This window comes from Orcinus orca, chromosome 16 (genome assembly GCF_937001465.1).
Source record: "Orcinus orca chromosome 16, mOrcOrc1.1, whole genome shotgun sequence".
Taxonomy (NCBI): Eukaryota; Metazoa; Chordata; class Mammalia; order Artiodactyla; family Delphinidae; genus Orcinus; species Orcinus orca.
The window spans coordinates 83166743-83184604 of NC_064574.1; the positions used below are offsets into that span (position 1 = coordinate 83166743).

General features: G+C 55.0%; 2 protein-coding genes across 7 annotated transcripts in view; one reads left to right on the forward strand and one right to left on the reverse strand.

Moving 5' to 3' along the window:
- USP42 (ubiquitin specific peptidase 42) overlaps positions 1 to 4900 on the forward strand; it is a 35815-nt gene extending 30915 nt beyond the window's left edge. For 2 of the 5 annotated variants that reach the window (XR_007472203.1, XR_007472204.1), the window contains exons 16-18: positions 632 to 1614; positions 2932 to 2975; positions 3893 to 4900. Coding sequence is in view for 3 of the 5 variants with exons in the window: in XM_004268936.3 (XP_004268984.1) it covers positions 632 to 939; positions 2932 to 2939 (316 nt within the window). In the remaining 2 variants the exon portion in view is untranslated. Of the gene's footprint in view, positions 1 to 515; positions 1615 to 2931; positions 2976 to 3892 lie in introns of those variants that run through there. The other 3 variants (XM_004268936.3, XM_033426818.2, XM_049699438.1) reach the window with 3 other exon arrangements.
- A 223-nt stretch (positions 4901 to 5123) lies between these two features.
- CYTH3 (cytohesin 3) overlaps positions 5124 to 17862 on the reverse strand; it is a 90748-nt gene continuing 78009 nt past the window's right edge. The window contains exons 6-14 of one of the 2 annotated variants that reach the window (XM_033426855.2): positions 14017 to 14097; positions 13029 to 13141; positions 12793 to 12941; positions 12488 to 12599; positions 8682 to 8758; positions 8510 to 8581; positions 8263 to 8417; positions 8020 to 8115; positions 5124 to 6350 (exon numbers count right to left, since the gene is read on the reverse strand). In XM_033426855.2, coding sequence (XP_033282746.2) covers positions 8043 to 8115; positions 8263 to 8417; positions 8510 to 8581; positions 8682 to 8758; positions 12488 to 12599; positions 12793 to 12941; positions 13029 to 13141; positions 14017 to 14097 — 832 coding nt within the window. In that variant the 3' untranslated portion in view covers positions 5124 to 6350; positions 8020 to 8042. Of the gene's footprint in view, positions 8116 to 8262; positions 8418 to 8509; positions 8582 to 8681; positions 8759 to 12487; positions 12600 to 12792; positions 12942 to 13028; positions 13142 to 14016; positions 14098 to 17862 lie in introns of both variants that reach the window. The other variant, XM_049699476.1, reaches the window with a different exon arrangement.

A 17862-nucleotide genomic window follows, 5' to 3' on the forward strand; every position in this document is an offset into this window, starting at 1 on the left:
GTGCCTGTGACCCAAAGGGCTGAGACACATCGTTTGTTGCATTTGCCTCTGTCTAGTTTTCTGTCTCCATTTCTCAGTTTGAAATCTCATTGGGACATTTGTATTTTTAAAAAGCTAAATTGGTCAGTAGTTTTCTTGAAAATGACTTCTCCACGATGAGAGGGGTGAGCACAAACACGGTTACTGCGCATTGCGTGCTACACGTTGGCGTCTCGTAAAATCGAAACCCTGGGAAGAGGTTACCAGGAGGCATAGGTAGAGAGTGTGGTTACTTGAAGGAAAAGGAAATCAAACCTCTTTGCCTCCTATGTGCCTGAGACACCTGGCAAAAATATTTTTTCCTTCAGCCACTAGTTTCAGGAAAAATTGACGAAATCCTTCCTCTGGTGTTCTGGCCATAGCTCCCCTCCCAAACAAAGCTGAAGGGCATCGGTGGGGAAAGGTTGAAATTGGTGAACTTATGACCCCAGACTTAAAAAATTATTACAATGAAAACAACGCATTTTTCATTATAGGGTTTACCTGTGTTCACGTAATGAGTGTCAACAGTAGTGAGTATAAATCGAAGACCAGTTCTCTTTGGGGTGGTTTGCTTTTCCGGTGGTTTGAGTTCTGGCTTTTTCTTCTGCAGGCGGCAGCAGTACTCAGACCTTTTGGTAACGCACTCTGATGCCGACCTGCACAACAGACACAAGAAGAAAAAGAAGAAGAAGAAAAAGAAGAAGCACTCAAAATCAGAGAACTCGCTTAGAGATTCAGAGCCACTCTTGCCCGAGGCCACCAGCTGTGAGACTGTGGACCATTTCCAGGGAGCGGACAGCGCTTTCCCCCTCATGGCCAGCCAGCCTCTGGATGGTGTGGGACCTTGCCCTGAGAAAACAAAACATTTCTGGATGGAAACGAGGGATGACAGGTGTCATCTGTCTAAGTGTGGCCAGGGTAAGAGGACATACTTGGAACTGCGAATATAGAAACTCTTTTCTTTGGAAAGGGTGGTTAACACAGGGAAGGAGCCTCAAAGGGCATAGAAGGTGTAAGTCCCCTCTGAGCTCCCCGCCCTGTGTCCTCTGCCCGACGGCTGGCCCGAGGCTGCTGTGGCCGGTCTCGACGGTTAGCCGTGCTGCCGCGGCGCTTACTGGAGACCTGAGTTACGCGGAACCGGGAACCTCTGGAATTGATGGCTCTGAGTGTCTGATTGTGGACCAGAACTTCTGTTTTTAAGCCATTTTTGATAGAAATGTTGTGGTACATTCTTTCTCTCCAGAATCCTTAAGCCTTTGGCATTGTGAGTAGAACCTAGAACTCAGTTTGGTGACTGGCTCGCTGGACGTCATGCTTCAGGCCTGCATTGGTGAAGCTCAGGCTCCTGACGGGGTGCCCTGGGTCACTGCAGGCCTCTGGGCTCTGGGATTCTTGTCTGCTTTGCACAGCTCTGCCTTCCCTTGTAACTTCCCAGCCTTTTCTACTCTGATTGCTCTGAAAGCAGAGCCCCCCTTGCTTCCTCATCTGTTCCGATGACCTTCGACCCTGGAAGGAGTGCTGAGCGTTTTTGAGGGGGCCGGGGGCCCCCCTAGGGCAGGGCTGGACTGGCCGCCGCCTTTGCGCGGCCTGACGGTAAGGAAGGATTTGACGTTTTTAAATGGTTGGAAGAGTCAAAAGAAGAATATTTCATTTCACATGAAAATCGTGTGAAATTGAGGTGTCAGTAGAGCCGCAAGGAGCCCAGCCCAGCCCGCCTGTCCGCCCGTCCATGGGGACAGGTTTGCTGGCCTCGCCCTGGAGCCCTGAGGCGCACCCTCACGACCCTGCCCGCTGTCCTAGATGTCCAGGGGTCAGGGGGTTCTCGACTGCGTCCTGGACCCGGGTGAGGTATCGTTTGTTCGGGGGCAGCCCTGTCCCTTCCAGTGGCCCAGTCCCATGATGGTTGGTGGAGGAGGGACAGATGGCTGCACAGTGCACTGGCGTTTGGAGGAGCCGAGGGCGGGGGGGGGGTGTTCCTGAGTGGTGGGGGGAGTGCTGGGGCGCGCGGAGTGGGTGAGGAGTCGTAGGGACGGCAGGAAAGGGAAGCTACCGGCGGGTTTGCTCTGTGTGTTTGTTAAGAGGGGAATTACTTGCATTTCCGCATTGGTTTCCCATGAACAGTTCAGCGATTCGGGGAAGGCGCTTGCTGGGGATGAGTCCCTTCTGATGTCTGCTTGGTGCTTGGGGCGAAGTGGAGACGGGCTGTTCGTGTGCATTCTGCGCAGATCCGCAGGGATTCTACATTTTTGCCAGAATCCCCTTCCGGCTGCAGGTCTCTGGTGAGGACCACAGCTGGAGGCCGCCAGTGCACCCGCAGAGCTGGCTCGGGGGACAGTAGGTGGCGTGCAAAGCCCAGTAGTGGGCATGTGGTGGCCCAGACCGCCTCTCCAGAGGCTGCAGGAGATGGGGTGGCCCCTTTCCTGTCCTCGATCTGATGGCGCCCAATGACTGGCTTGGGCGCCCGTCCCATCCTGACCTCCCGGGAAGGGCCACCTGCTCGGGCCCAGGCCAAGCATCGCTGTTGGCTGGTGGAGGCCGGACGTCTTGGCCTGCGTGTGTCTGTCCTGGTGCCTTGACCACTGACCTGTCTTCCAGACTCCTGTTCTCTGGCGCCATCAAGCTCTCGATTTCTTTGGCCTGAGATCTGTTCTCACCTAATGCTGAAAGGCTGATGAGTTTACTGGGGCCAGAGTGGACTATTGCTGAGGGGACGTGGTCCTCAGTTATCACCTCAACTCTTGTTTTCAGTGAAACACTTGGAGACACAGCTTGTGTAGGACTGATTTCAGGCAACAGACATTAAGCTACTGAGGACTGCTTCTGAGTGTAATCACGTAACGCACACAGAGCATAGGCACTAAAATTTTTGCAAAACCATCATTAAAATGTTTCCTAACCTTTGCTTTCTAGGTGATTGAAAACGTGGCTTCAAGACAAAAAATTCACTGGTTACGGTAAGCTCTTTTCGTCTATGTTCTTCCTGTTTGTTTGTAGAGCCGCTGAGGGGCCCTGAGGAGGGAGCTTTGGGACTCGGCTTCGGGGGTAGCAGGTGGGGAGTCAGTCCTTGTGTGGTGGGGGTGGATTTGGGCCCCTTAAGTCAGAGAGTCGCTCTGCTCCCTCCCTCCCTCCCTCGTTGTAAGAAAGTGAGGCCAGGTCAGAAGCTTCAGAATCAAGTCATTTGATAAACATTTGAAAGATGGAGAAGCCATGTCCTCTCGCAGCCCCACCTGAGGGGCCGAGAGAGGGGAGCCCTTCCCGTGCCCGCCGCCCGCCCCGCGCACCGAAAGGGCTCAGGCTTGGTTTGATCGGAATGGGTTTTGGGTGCTTTTTTACAGCAAATCAAAACCTGGAGTGTCGTTTCCTCCTGGCCTCGTACTCAGTGGCCCCGGGAGGTGGGGTTGGTGTCCTGGGCGCGCTGCAGCTGCAGGGTTGCTCTCCGGAGGGAATTTTGTCCAAACGTGTAACTTCTGGTAGTCGGCAAGGGGGGTTTAAGTGAACTGTCTGCAGGAGATTAACTTGCAGTTGATTAACACGCTTTACAGCGTGTCATCAATGGGAAGACCGGAGCCGCATTAAGGAATTAGCCTCTTCCTACCTAGAGCAAGGGAATCGCCAGGTTGCGGCGGCTCCGCGGCGGCCGGGCTGGCGCGACCGCGCCCAGCAGAGGGCGCCCTCCGCGCAGGCCTCCGCGCCACCGCCGGCTCCTTCACCGCCCGCGGGGAGGCAGGCGGGCTCCCCCCAGAGACCTGGGGGCGCCTGCTAAGGCGAGGGCGTGAATGAAGAAGAGAAGTCCCGACCGGGGCTCACGGGGCGCTGGGCTCCCACTTCCTGCCTCTGGACCAACTAACGCCCGCTGCCTCTTGTCTTTCAGATTCAACGTGTTCAACAGAAGCCATCCCCAACCCACATTAAATTACAAATAGAGAAAATAACTTGAAATCTGCGTGGTGCTTCTTTAGTGTAAATAGTGTATAGATTTTACCATGGAGAACTTTTTTTTTTAGTTTTTACCTTTTCTTAATTACCCTTATTCCAAATGGGTGAACACTTTCTACAACTGCTGACCATTGTAAAATACTGTGTATATAAACCACATTGAAAATAACGCCCTGGACTAGAACATCTCAAATGCTGCTTAATCACAGACTCAGGTTGATCACTCGTATTCCATGTAATGCTCCTCCAAGTTAGACATCCGGTGCAAGACCAACCGGGAAACCATGGAATTATTAAAAGTACAAACTGACAGTGTGTATATTTAATTTAAAAACTTATTTAAAGATTCACAAGCTCTCAACTAGACTTTTGAGAGCAGTCTGTTTTCTGTAATGTCTGATACTAGAAACTAATTTGCTTCATATTTTAGTTGTATTCAAGATTTGAAGATTTTATAGACAAGTTCTGTTTTTGAACTTTGTGGAACTATTCCAATCAATTTACCAGTTATGATGAGTATTTACATTATGAATGTATAATCGGAACATTATTTGTAAGGCCTACAGTATGTTTTTATTACATAACACTTTTTTATACAGTGTCTCTTGTCTTGACTATGATATTGGAGTCTGAGTTGTCAGCTTGGTCCCTTAAAGTTTCTAGTTACAGACAAAAATCATACTGTGATTTTATTTTTAATATGGATATGCTATCAAACTGTGATACACTTATAATTCACTGGTCCTGCATCAGGAGTTGGAGTGGGGAAAACTGTATTTAATACAGTTTGTATCTGAATAATCTGTATGGTTTATACAGTTTGTGTTGTTCAGAGACGTCTAAAGTTTGATCTTTGTTTTTTTAAAGATTAAAAAAGCACTTGCCCCACTGTAAATATACAGCATGTAAAATTTATATAGTATATAAATGGCAGCAAATTAAACCTTTCGTGTCATTTTTTACTGCTGTTTTCCCCATTTGCTTACAGACACTTCTCTTGGACTTCTTCCTCTTTGCCTTCACTTTCCTAAAACCTTGAAAGCTCAAGCCACGGGCTGTCAGTCCCAGACTGGGAGGTGCAGACCCCAAATGGGTGAGGGAGAGTCAGGTGTGGGCTGCTGGACCCGACAGCCTCCCTACTTTAAAGAACCCAGTCATAGGCAATCTTGTTTTAACAGTGCGTCTTTATTTAACCAACACAGTATTTGCAATTTGACAGCCATTCACTCTCCAACTTCACCATCCACTTTACAACAAAATATCAATAATAGATATAGGGTATTTCTTCATGCAAGTTGGAGTATATACACTGAATAACACTCCAGAAGTCATATTATATATGTACATTATTTACATATTAACTCTATTTACTGTAAATAGAAATGTTTTCTAAGAAAAAAATAAAACAAGAAATCACAATGTGTGGTTTCTGGTCTACAACAGACCTAACTTCTCAGCAAAGCACATCTATGTAGATATATGCATTTTAACTTGAAAAATATGCATTGCTTTATATGCAGCATTAAATGCTGCTTCATCTATAAACAGCTCCTATTTGGACTCAACCTGGTACCACATTAAACTGCTCAACACTGTTCCGTGATCCTGAAGACACTTGCTTGTCTGGGTCCAGGGTGGGCCAATTAAACCCCACATGTTAGTGGGGGCTGGTGGGGCCGTGTAAGCCGCCGTCTCCCGCCCAGCGACCCCCTTCCCTGCCTCCTGCCCTCCGTCTCTGGAGGAGAGCTCTTTGGCCAGAGTTGGGACTGACAATTCAAGCACTGAGCGCAGACAGGGGGGTGGGGAGGGGGATGAACGGGGGACCACGCTGAGGTCCAGGCAGCCGGGCCCCACCCCACAGCCCCATCAGGTTAACACTGTCACACAAAACCTGGAGTTACACGATTTCACGTAATACTCCCGAGGGCAAGTGACACAGATTCTGAGCACCATGGCCTTCTGCATCATTCTGGGCAAAAAGGCCTCAGGCAAGGCTCCTTCACAGGTGGCCAGAGGAACAGATTTCTTCCAGGTGTTTCCTTATGCTCACTTCTCCCAGCCCCACCCTGAGGCACACCCGAAAGACAGAAAGCCCTGTATCCCCAGGGTCCTACCTGGGTCAGACAAAGGAGAGACAGGTTATTCCACACAAAATCCTGATGGAGCCCGCGCCCCAAGCAGCCCGGGCACAGGGCCAGCCCGAGGGGAGGGCGCTGCCAGGTCGTCGTCAGCCAGCAGTGTTTGGTCTGGTGGTCTGGGCAGCGTCCCTTTTCACGGAAGACTGGGGCCAGAGTTGCATATACGCCAGTCACGCGCTTCAGGAATGCTGACTTGCCTTTCTCAAAACTACAGGGTCCAATCTGAGGTATCAGTACAGTAGCAAAGCCTAAAAGCTTGGGAATGAACCAAAAAAATCAGTTTGATGCATGTTGGAGAGTCCTGGGTGCAGACCCTTTCGCAGTCTGGTGTGACTTAGCGCTACAAGGTCAGCTGCACCGAGGCCAAAGGCCCATAGCCGTTCAGTCTCAGCATCAAGGCAGCTCCCAGGAACGGTTCCTTCTGCTCTTTACATCTCCACGTAAGTGCGTACAGCCTGCGGTTGCCACTCTCGGACTCTGCTTTTGCACAGGAGAGGTGATGACCTCTCAAGTGTGCAAGCGGAGGGAGTGCTTTCGCGGCTGGCGCAGGGAAAGGAGGTCCTGCAGGGGAGGGACCCTCCACTGGAACGGCCCCTGTGGGCAAGGGGGTCCTATGTAGTACATGCAGGGGTCCTGGCGGCGGAAATAAAGCTCCCAATAAAAAGGCATCTGTCACCAGCCCCAAATGTCCCAGCACCCAGCGCCTCTCGGCCGGCCCACCTGTGCACCCTTGGGCCAGTTCTGCGACGTGCTGGGGCCCAGCTCCAGCCTGCCCTCAGCACATGACTGAGCACCTCTCTCTCATTCAGCCACCAGCAACCTGACAACCTCCTGGTCGGCGATCTTCAGCAGTCCCGTCACCAGTGCACGTTTGGGGTTTTAAACTATTTACAGAAAAGCCTAAGCGCTCCACTTCTTCATCCCCACCCCGCCGCCTGCTCTTTTCCCTCCCCATAACGAAAGATCAAATCTCTGAAAACATGAAATAAGGTTATCCCTATCTCCTTATAGGTCTACTCATTACGTTAAGAAATGTGGTCAAATTATTCTAAGCATTCGTTTTGCCAACAAGTAGTGAAGACAGTGGTCACAGCTGGTCTGAACCACGTATTCAGCTGGACCACAGGACACTGCTGTTTGTGGGCGTCAGAAACGGTCAAACATGAGAAGTTTCATGTGGTCCAACATATACGCTGTCTATCCTGGGATTCAGAAGTTACAGGACAAATGCCCCAAACCGAAATTTATATTTTAACAATTTGCCTCTTTAGAAAGTATCTGTGGGACCACAAAGTCTGAGCTGAACGGTCCCAGAGGACTGGACTCCGCCCCGCCCCGCCCAGTGCTGGCTGTCAAGGACACGTGCGCCTCCCTCCACCAGGAGCTCCCCTGGGCGCCCCCCACGGGCGGGGCGCCCCCCAGCCCCCCGGGGACTGCATACGTGTACACATGTAATTGTTCTCAGTGCACAGTATATTCTTGTGTCCAGAAGTTAAATTTATAGCTGCCATTCTAAAAATACTACTGTTAGAAAGTATCTTTCATTATAATTTGAGAATATAAAAAGGCATATAAAAGCTATAATCCTATATATCTGAGAAAAAAAACAATAAAAAACTGGTAGCTTTTCCTTTCCTGTTATGATACAAAACAGCGGCTTCCAGAATGGCGAACACCGCCACAAAGGAACACGTGTGACCCCGCGTCTGCCACGCGGATTTTCACGTATGAACCACCAGGCGCAGCTGCTGGACGAGACTTCGAGAAGGATGCGCTCGGCGCTGGGAGGGCAGCGGGAAGGGACGACGTGAGGCCCCTCGAGACCAGCGGGGGCCGCCGTCCCTGAGGAGCCAGGCCGCGGGTCCAGGGTGTTGCGGGGAGGCCCCCAGTCACTCTTTGCTGCGGGGTTTGAGTTTACTTTTACCTGCTGCTCAGGCCAGGAAAGCTCTATTTCTTATTGGCAATCCTCCTTTTCCTCGTGGCCAACATGTCATAGAAAGGATCCCTGCTGATACTCGCTCTGGGGGAAAAATGAGAAACTCGGTTAGGCGAGGAGGGCCGGTCCTCCCCCGCGCGGCCCCGCCCCCTCTGCCCCCACCCCCATGTGACCCACCCACAGCCCCGGGCCCCGCCCTCCGGCCCCGCCCCCGCTGGCCCGGGGGCGCACCGGATGGACTTCATCCACTCCTCCTTCTCCTCGGGGCTGGGCGCCGAGATGCGGTACACCACGTGGTTGCCCTCCACCACCCGGCCGTCCGCCTCCGTCTTACAGGCTTTGATGACCTGCCCTTTGTGGCTCGGGTTATAAAGCTCGAAACAGTTCTGGTGGAGACAGACACGACAGTCACCCGGCGCCGGGGGGAGGGGAGGGGAGGGGAGGGGAGGGAGGGCGGGGGGCAGGGAAGCCAGCTTACGGGTTTCCGCGGGTCTTCCACCTCCCGGATGCTCAGGTTCTCCAGCGGGATGATTCCCCGGGGCTCCTTATCCTGCGGGAGGAGAGCGCTCAGCCAGCCTCCCCCGGCACCCGCGGAGGGTCCCGCGACGCGACGCGGAGGACGGGCAGCCCCGCACTTGCCCTGCACTTACCGTCGTGTATTCAAAGTAATAAAGGCAGTTGTCGGTGAGGATGAACCAGCGCCGCTTCCAGGTTTTCACGCGCCCCCCTAAGAGCAGAGGGACCCCGTGAGTCAGGGCGGCGCGGGCCCTACACAAGTTAGTGCGCTTTTCATAAATGCCACAGGGGCCGAGCTGGGTTTTAAGTTTCCTTCCTCGAGGAAAATGTTTCACATTCTGCCCCCCGATTCCGCCCGCCACTCAGCCAAATGCTGGCCGTGCTGTGCTGCCTGCCCCGCCCCGCATGCACCCCGCCTGCCTGCGCGGCACCCAGATGAGCGCTTCCCAAATCTGCTTCCTGCAAGAGTTAGTCATGATGAATGGTCTTAATTTCCCCACATGGAAATGACAACAGGATGCAGGTCTGTCCAGGACTTAATCCCGTTACGTCAGGGCCATCATCACATTACTGAGGACTTCAGGCGGCCCTGGGATCCATCAAAATCGATTACGCCTTGGCCCAGGGAATTATTAGATTGAATTAATCTCTTAAGATCTGGGACACACACGTGTACACACACACACACACAGCACACACAGAGCTCATCTGCACCTACTCTCTTTACACTATGGAAAAGAAAATCTCTTTTACCCTCAAATATACAGCAGAAACAAACTGGTTTCCATTTCTAGTTTTTGCTCCTGATACAAAGTTTAAAAACAAAAACTGAAAGAGAAAACATGAGCCTGGTGACAGGTGCCCACGATCTACGGGCACAAGGCAAGCAGCGGCTCCCCTGACCCACTGCTCCCCAGGGGACGTGCAGGCAGGCAAGACCCTCATGGCCAAGGGTCATAAACCCGGTCCCTGCTGTGAGGAGCTTGGGGAGCCCAGACAGGGACACAGGGGGACATGAAGGGACATGAAGGTCACCCTGAGGGCCGAGGCACGAGGGCCTGACGTTTGTGGAGATCTGGGGCGGGGGGGGGGGGGGAGAGACACGCATGAGGACACCCAGCTGCAGGGAGGGAGCCCCGCCTTCAGATTCAGTGCCACTGAGGGGTCCTCAGGGACTGAGACCCTCACCCCTGCGTCACTGATGATACGTCTGTCCTAGTGACGGCCGCAGGCAGGCTGGGTATACGGGGCGGCCATGCGGGGAGGCAGCCTCAGCCATGCCCTGAAGGAAAGTCCCCAGATTCCCCATCTCCCCCCATCTCGCTTCCCATCCCCATCAGAAGCCTTCATCCCCCCAAGGCCTCCATCCCCTTGAGGCACCACCCAACCCGTGTCTCTCAGACCCATGGGCTGGGTTCTCACTCCCCGAACCCTGCGTGCAGGCCCATCAGGGCTCTCTGTTCCCTGGAAGGCCTCTCGGCTCTTCGTACCTGGGTTCCCACCCACCCTGCGCCCAAGTTCAGTGGCAAGTCTGGAGGAGCCCTCCCTGGTCCAGCTCTTGAGACCAGGGGAGCCTCTCGGGCTGGGGGCTGTGGGCATCAAGATGGAGGTGTGTGGTCTGCGTTGACCCCTGAGCCCAGCCCAGCCCCAAGCCCCTTTTCAGGGTGGCTGGTGGTGATGCTCTTGGTCTCCGAGCCCCAGCAGGTTTTGATGAGGGAGACCGAGCGGCTCCACTCATGCACGTGTTTGCGGCTGGACTTCAGGACGCGGGGACACACACACACCTATAGGAAGGAGCCTGGCAACACCTGACTAGTATAAGCACCCACTTTCTCTTTGTAAACACCCTGCTGCTGGCACGGCTGTTAGCAGACACGCGCTCTCGTGCACATCGCGCACGCCTCTTCTCCACGCCAGCCCCACTCTGACCGCACTCCTGTCTGCGTTGACACAACTGACTCATTCTCAAAACATAGTGACTACATGGTATTTACTGTGCCAGCGTGAAGCGACACCACCAAGCTCTGCTCCGGCAGGGCACCCGGGCCTCCTCAAGTGCAGTGTCCTCTAACTCACGATGAGAGACAACCAAGCAAGTCACACTGCGATCTCCGTTCCTATCCCAGCACGTGCGTGGCCACAATTCTGGCTTCTCTGCCCATGTGTCCAGGCCATGCAGGGGCCCAGGGCTGCGTGTCCTCACCGAGTATAGGCGCTGCACCCAGGCCCAACCCAACGCAGCCTCCGCATCTGCTTCCTGCAGACAGACCGCCTCCTCGGTCCCTCGGGGACTGACACCCAGTGACCCTTCCCAGCAGCTTGGCCAGCGTCAGAACTGTTGGCAGAAGTCCGGAGTGCAGATGGGCCACCAGTGTGCTGGGATCCCCCTGGGGACGCTAAGAGCCCTGAGAGCAGAGCTGCCTCGGGAGCCAAGGCTCCGGGCTCCAGGTGTGAGCTGCGCCACCACCAGCTCTGTAGCCTTAACGAGGACACGAGCGCGGGGCCTCGGGAGCAGGGAAGCAGCAGACGCTGGGTGCCAGCCAGCCCTGCGGCTCGTGACGGTGCTCTGTGCACTGGCACTGTGGCCCGCTTATCTGCTCAATCAGGTCACAGGCCTGTTGTCACTCATTTTGTTCAGTCTCCAGAGCCAGCCACATCCCCGCTGGCCCTGGGGCACACTGGCTGCCGGGCCCGCTTGTGCTGTCACCATTCCGAGGGGGACACTTGCTGGCAACACAGCAACAGGAAGGGCCCAAGCGCTCTTCTGGGCACCTTCCTCTGCCCTCACCCCGGGACCACAGGCTGCATGGGATCTCAAAATCTGGTGCCTCTGGAAGGTTACTCAGCCATTCAAGTCCAAGGCTACAGTTCTGGGTTTTTAGGCCAAGATCCAGAACTCTTCCAAACCCTGGCGTAGCCAGAGGAAGGTCAGAGCAAGACCCCAAATCAGAACAGCTGACTGGCGTTGCGCACCCCCACGCCCGCCACACTGTCACACTGTCACCAGGCCCATGCTTATCCCCTCTCAGTTAAAGGCACGAAGTCACCAGAACTCCGTAGGCCCCGGTGTTTGCACAATGCCTGGGTGATGTGTCAGATCTCTCAGGCTCCAATGTCACAGGAAGGTGGAAATCCCAACCCCGACCAGAGTAAAAAACCCCTACCAATTCCTAAAATTGCCCAGAAAATAAAAATGCTATCCTACTTGTTTGTCAGTGGTTATGAAGTCCTTAAAACGCTGCTGGACTCTACACAGGTGGTGCAGACATGCACCGCCCGGTGAGTGGGCGGCGGGTGATTTAGACCTCCCGGCTCAGGCCCTGAGGACACGGAGGCGTGAGCTTGTCCCCCCTGGGCATCCCCACGCGCCTCCGGTCCCTCACTTCTCACCCAGCCCCGGTGGGCGTCATGGCCGCCGCACCCTGCAAGGAGGATGAGGTGACCCCAGCACGTCCGAAGCCATAAGGGCCAGATGGATGACAGCCAAGTCAGAGCTTCACACAAACCGACAGAGAGAAAGGAGAGGAAAAAGAAGCTGGGAAGGGGCAGGAAGCCACTGGGTACGTACCTCCTAACGCAGAACAAGCAGGGACAGCCCGTCACAGAACAGAAAGGTGGGAGCCACAAGCAGAAGGAAAACAACAAGAAGGCACATTTAAACCACTCATCAAAAATCAGCCACACCAAACCAAGAGAGGCGGCAGGTTCCGGGGTGGCGGCGCCTGCCTCTGGTACAGAAACTGCCGTGGGCTTATCTGGACACTAGGGGGGGCAGTTTGCTGGGACGGGCACTGCGTGCGGCCCCGGCAGAATGGCCTCGCTCGGCAGGGCGCGTGGGATGCTCAGTGGAGCGTTCGTGCCTCCGGTCGGGGAGGCACCGCTGGGGCTGCTGCCGCGGGAGGAGGGGCCTCGGCTCGGTCCCGCCCCCAGCGCCGCTCACCCAGCTTCAGGAGCCAGCCCTCCCGGTCCGGGTTGAAGAACGTGTGCGTCAGGTCGTTGCCATCGTCCTCGGGAATCTTAAACGGCTCGTTCTTGATGCTTTCGTACAGGTTCTGCGAGGCGGGAAGGCAGCGGGCGCGGGGACTCAGGCGAAGGAGGAACGGCCGCCCCCGCGTCACCCCCCCAACACGGGGCCCAGGGACCCTGTTAAGACGCCGTGAAACAAACGACCTGGTGCCGCTGCCCTTGAGCTGAGCCTGACGCTCCTGAGCACAGAGATCGGGGACGGGGGACGCAGGGGCTCACCCGTAGCAGCTCCTCAGGGAGGTCCCCGCCCTCGTTGATGCCGCGGTTCATGGTGACAAAGCGCTCGGCTGTGGGCTTGTCGCGCACGTTGTGGTTGTGAAGGCTGGTGTTGAGCATGATGATGGCGAAGGACAGCACGTAGCACGTATCTGGGGGGAGTCAGGGCCGCGGGGCGTCAGCGCTGGCCCAGCGCGCGACGCCCCTGCGTGTGCCCCGCGCCCGCAGCCCGCGCTCACCCGTGGACTGGAAGACGCCGGGGTTGCACAGGCAGTAGCGAGCCGCGAACGCTTCCATCATGCGGTCGATCTTCTGCGCCTCGCCCGGGAGTCTGAAGCTCCACAGGAACTGCCTGCAGGGGGACGAGAACCAGGGGGACATGCGCGTCTCCACGGTCCGGCTGGGCGGCGCCTCCGCGCCTAGAGGCCCCGGTCGGGGCTGCGGGCGGAGCGCGGGGACCCACGGGACACAGTGGCACAGCCGCTGTCTGTGCTCCGCCACCCACTTGCGGGAGCGAGTCGGGAGCCCCCGCGGCTCTGCGCCAGACACTGACCCAGAGGAACAGAATCCACGTGGACGCACCCCAGGCTCGCCAAGCCTGCACCTCCCCGTGACACCATTTTCAAACACTGAATCTAAAACTCCTGAACCACGGCTACAGGATTGGAACCCGCCAGTGTGTCCTTCAGCCGAGGCCAGGGGCTGAGCCCACAGACGCGAGTGGCAGACAGCAACACGGCTGCCACCTTGGTCCACAGGTGGGGGAACGGCCACAAGGAAACAGGCTCGAGCTGGGGCAGACCACGGAGGAGAAAGGCCAGACCAGGACCAGCCAAGGCCGTCGGGCACGCTGGGGCCAGGGGTGGCCTCCGATGGCAGGAAACCCACACCCTCCCAGGCACATGCTGGGTGTCCACACGGTTGGTGTTCAAGGCCAAATGTGGCGTAAAGTGGGCCCGTGCCCAGGCGGCGCTGAGACCACGTGCAGAAGTGGGAAGGAGGCACGCCCACAACTGTCAAATATCACACAAAATGAAAAAGCAAAGCAACTATGAATGGAACGCAGGACCGGCGGCCACAAGGATTCAGGCGTGGCCCGACACCCCCCCCCCCACCCTCCCCACCAGGCTGCAGGTCTGCAGAGGCCCTTAGCTTGCCAGTGGGTCACCCGGCACCGCTGGGCCACCCTCCCTCCCTCTGCACAAGAGCAGGTGATGAAACACTCACCTTAAGGCTTGTACAAGGTTGAGATCGGCAAACTCGTGGAGTTCCACAAAGGCTTGAAGAACCTTGATGTTAAATTCATCCCTGGGAGAGAAAACGTAATCTACAGCCTCACTGCGTGTATTTCAGTAATTTTAAACGACACCTCCTAGAGCAAGTTTTCACGGTTTTTATCGTCACAGGACTAAAAGATCAGGTATTTTTCACTGTGCGTTTGTTTTCAGGCTGAAAACAAAGGAGAGACCCTGTAGGATATTAAGCGTTTACTTCACCATCAGTACGAGTTAGGGTAAGACCCCAAATACAAGCCTGATGGCCAACGTTCCGAGTTCCCTGCACTGAGCTGTAAGGCACCGACCCAGGTGCTTGGTACAGATCCTCAACCTCCAAAACCACCACGAGGCAGGTGCTAATCTCGTTCCCACCTCCCAGGTGGGATCTTGAAGCTCAGAGACAGGAAGCAACTCCTCCAGGGTCATATGGCAGAAAGCACAGTCCTGGACCCAGAAAGGATGGTTTGGAAGAGAAGTAACGCCTTACGTTAATAACTAGCTTTTAAAAACGAAACTTAGCATGAGAACACAGTAAAAAAGGTAAAGTTTTATGACAAAAAAACTGAAATGACATTAACAGCGACAGCTCAATACACTGGCATTTTAACTCCAAGCCGCTCCCACTGACCATGGGGACACCTGTAACTCGCCCTCCCGGGAGAGCAGGCCAGGCCTCACCTGAAGATGCTCACCTCCACAGGTACAGGCCCATGACCTGTCAACAGCAAGGAACGGCTGCAGCTCAGCACCCCTGAGACTGCGACGACACCACCCACCCGAGGGCTAAGGATGACACCCGAGGTGGGAAGAGGCCCCAGCACAAAGTATGTTTTGCAACTTCACCCCCTCCTTTTTCTTTGAGATGAGCTGGTGGCAGGTGTGGGGCTGCTGCCTGAGGGCCCTGGGGCTCCAAGCCCTGGGTGTGCAGAAAGGGGTGTGGATGGGACCCTCCCGGGAAGCAGTGAGCACTCAGCCCGCTGGAAAGACTGGCTCTCGGGCCCTGGTTTGTCCAACGCTGCACCCACCAGCTGGTGTCCTGCTGAAAGGCCGCGAGACTTCGTAAAGGGCACGCTCGGGGCGGGTGGGTGTGTGTACACGTGCGTGCGTGCGCGCAAGCGTGCTGAGCACCAGAGGAGTGGCAGGCAGGCTGGGGTACAGATTTGTGCAGCAGGGACAGGCCTGTGACCCAGCACAGTGGTCTGTTCTAAAGTCCGCGTTGAAGGCAAGACGGCACACAGCAGGGTCCCGGAGCTCAGGGAGCCCCGCCGTGAGGCCGCCACCTCCACCCGGAGAGGAGGAGCGGGGGGTCCGGGCTCACAGGTGTTCAGTGCTCAGCTTGCAGCCAGTGTGAAGCCCCCCAAGGCAGGGGGGCTCCACCCATCCCTCGCTGGAGGGCGGTGTCGGGGGCCTCAGTCCTGCGAATTCAATTCTGCCTCCGCGCCAGCCCTCCAGGGACTGCCTGCAGGCCAGGCCACTCTCCAGAGCTCTCCACCCGACCGCCCACCAGGCCTCGCAAGCTCCTCGCCCCGATGCCCCACCTCCCAGGCGGCTCGGCCCACGGCCCGGAGCCTCTCACCGCCGCATCACCCCGGCCAGACCTTCCCCCCAGCTCTCCCTGGACCTCAGAGCCAGAGCCTGAGCGCCTCTCACCTCCGGAGCAGCCGCCAGCCTGGCCAGAGCCACCCTCCCCGCTCCCGCCTCCGCTCTGCCGCTCGCTCCGCACAGGGACCATCTGCTCCAGACGGAACACACATCCCTGCCCCTCCCCCGCCGGGAGCCTTCCACACCCCCACTTCCCATCACCCTGAGCACAGCCGCCCCTCCCCGCATCCCCACACAGGTGCCGCCGCCCCAGTCGGACGCCCTGACCAGCCTGTCACACTGCTACCCACTCGCCCAGCTCTTCCGCGGTCCCTTTGCCCTGGTCACCTCTGACATACCATGTTTGCTTATTTAGTTTGCTTGTTATGTACTGTCTGTATTACGGCAGCCAACGCAGTTCCACAGCGGAGGTACCAACGCCACCCAAGCACCTAGAACAGTGCCTGGCACGGAGCCAGGACTTCATTTCTTTCTCTTTTTTGGCTGCGTTGGGTCTTCATTGCTGCGTGCGGCCTTTCTCTAGTTGCAGCGAATGGGTGCTACTCTTCATTGCGGTGGCTTCTCTTGTGGCAGAGCACGAGCTCTAGGCACGCGGGCTTCAGTAGTTGCAGCAGGCAGGCTTCAGTAGTTGTGGCTCGCGGGCTCTAGAGCACAGGCTCAGTAGTTCTGGCGCACGGGCTTAGTTGCTCTGCGGCACGTGAGATCTTCCCAGACCGGGGCTCGAACCTGTGTCCCCTGCATCGGCAGGCAGATTCTTAACTACTGTGCCAGCAGGGAAGTCCCCATATTTTTGGACTACAAATCTGCAGGCACTGCCAGACCGCGCATTACACTAACGTCATAGTTAATTTAATCTCTGTAGTCGCACATCAGCCAGAGGACGCCGGGGAGTCACTCAGACTCTGGCCCTCCTAGCACGTTGTCCTGTGCTAGGTGCCTGTTAGACTCGGTGCCTGAACTCCTAGGAGACCCTTCCATTTTTTTAAAAAACAGCTTTGTGGAAACATAATTCACAATCTATATTGTTCACCCATTTCAAGTGTATAATTCAACAGTTTTTAGCATATTTAGTATATCACAGATCTGTGCAACCATCACCACGAGCAATTCTGGAACATTTTCATTCCCCCAGAAAGAACGCCCACACCTGAACCATCGCCTCCCAATCCTCACGGTGCCCCAGCGCCAGGCAACCCCTGTTTTCTGTCTCTAAAAAAAAAATCCGCCAATTCTGAGCATTTCATATAAAATGGAATAACACGACATCGTGGCCTTTTTGTGACTGACTTCTTTTCCTATCATAATGTTTTGAATGTTTTAAATCCATGTTGTAGCATGTATCAATACTTCCTTTCTTCTTAATGCCAAATAACATTGCATTATGTGGAGAGACCACATTTTCTTTATCCATTCGTCAGTTGCTGGACATTCGAATTGTTTCCACTTTGGGGCTGTAATGTGGCTGTGAACATTGGTGCACAAGTTTTTGTGCATGCAAGTTTCTTTTTCCCCCTTGGGTTTGTAACTAGAGTAGAATTACTGGATCACATGGTAAGTTTACCATTTTGAAGAACTGCCAACTACTTTCCAAAGTGGCTGCACCGTTTGTTTTTTTGTTTTTTTTTTTTTTTTGCGGTACGCGGGCCTCTCACTGTTGCGGCCTCTCCCGTTGCGGAGCACAGGCTCCGGACGCGCAGGCTCAGCGGCCATGGCTCACGGGCCCAGCCACTCCGCGGCATGTGGGATCTTCCCGGTCCGGGGCACGAACCTGCGTCCCCTGCATCAGCAGGCGGACTCTCAACCACTGCGCCACCAGGGGAGCCCTGCACCATTTTTTATATAGCGGTGTATGAGGGTTCCAGTTTCTCCACATCCTCACCAACATTTATCATCTTCTTTAATTATAGCCTTCCCGGTGGATATGAAGTGCTGTCTCACTGTGGTTTTGAGCTGCATTTCCCTGATGACTACTGATGTTGAGCATCTCATCATACGCTTATTAGCTTTATCATATGCCTATGTATATATCCTCTTTGGATGAATGTCTATTCAGATCCTTGGCCCATTTTATAATTATTTGTCTTATTGAGTTGTAAGAATTCTTTTAATATACTAGATACAAGTCTTCATCACATTTATATATGACCTGCAAATATTTTCTATTCTCTGGGTTGTCTTCTCCCTTTCTTGAGGA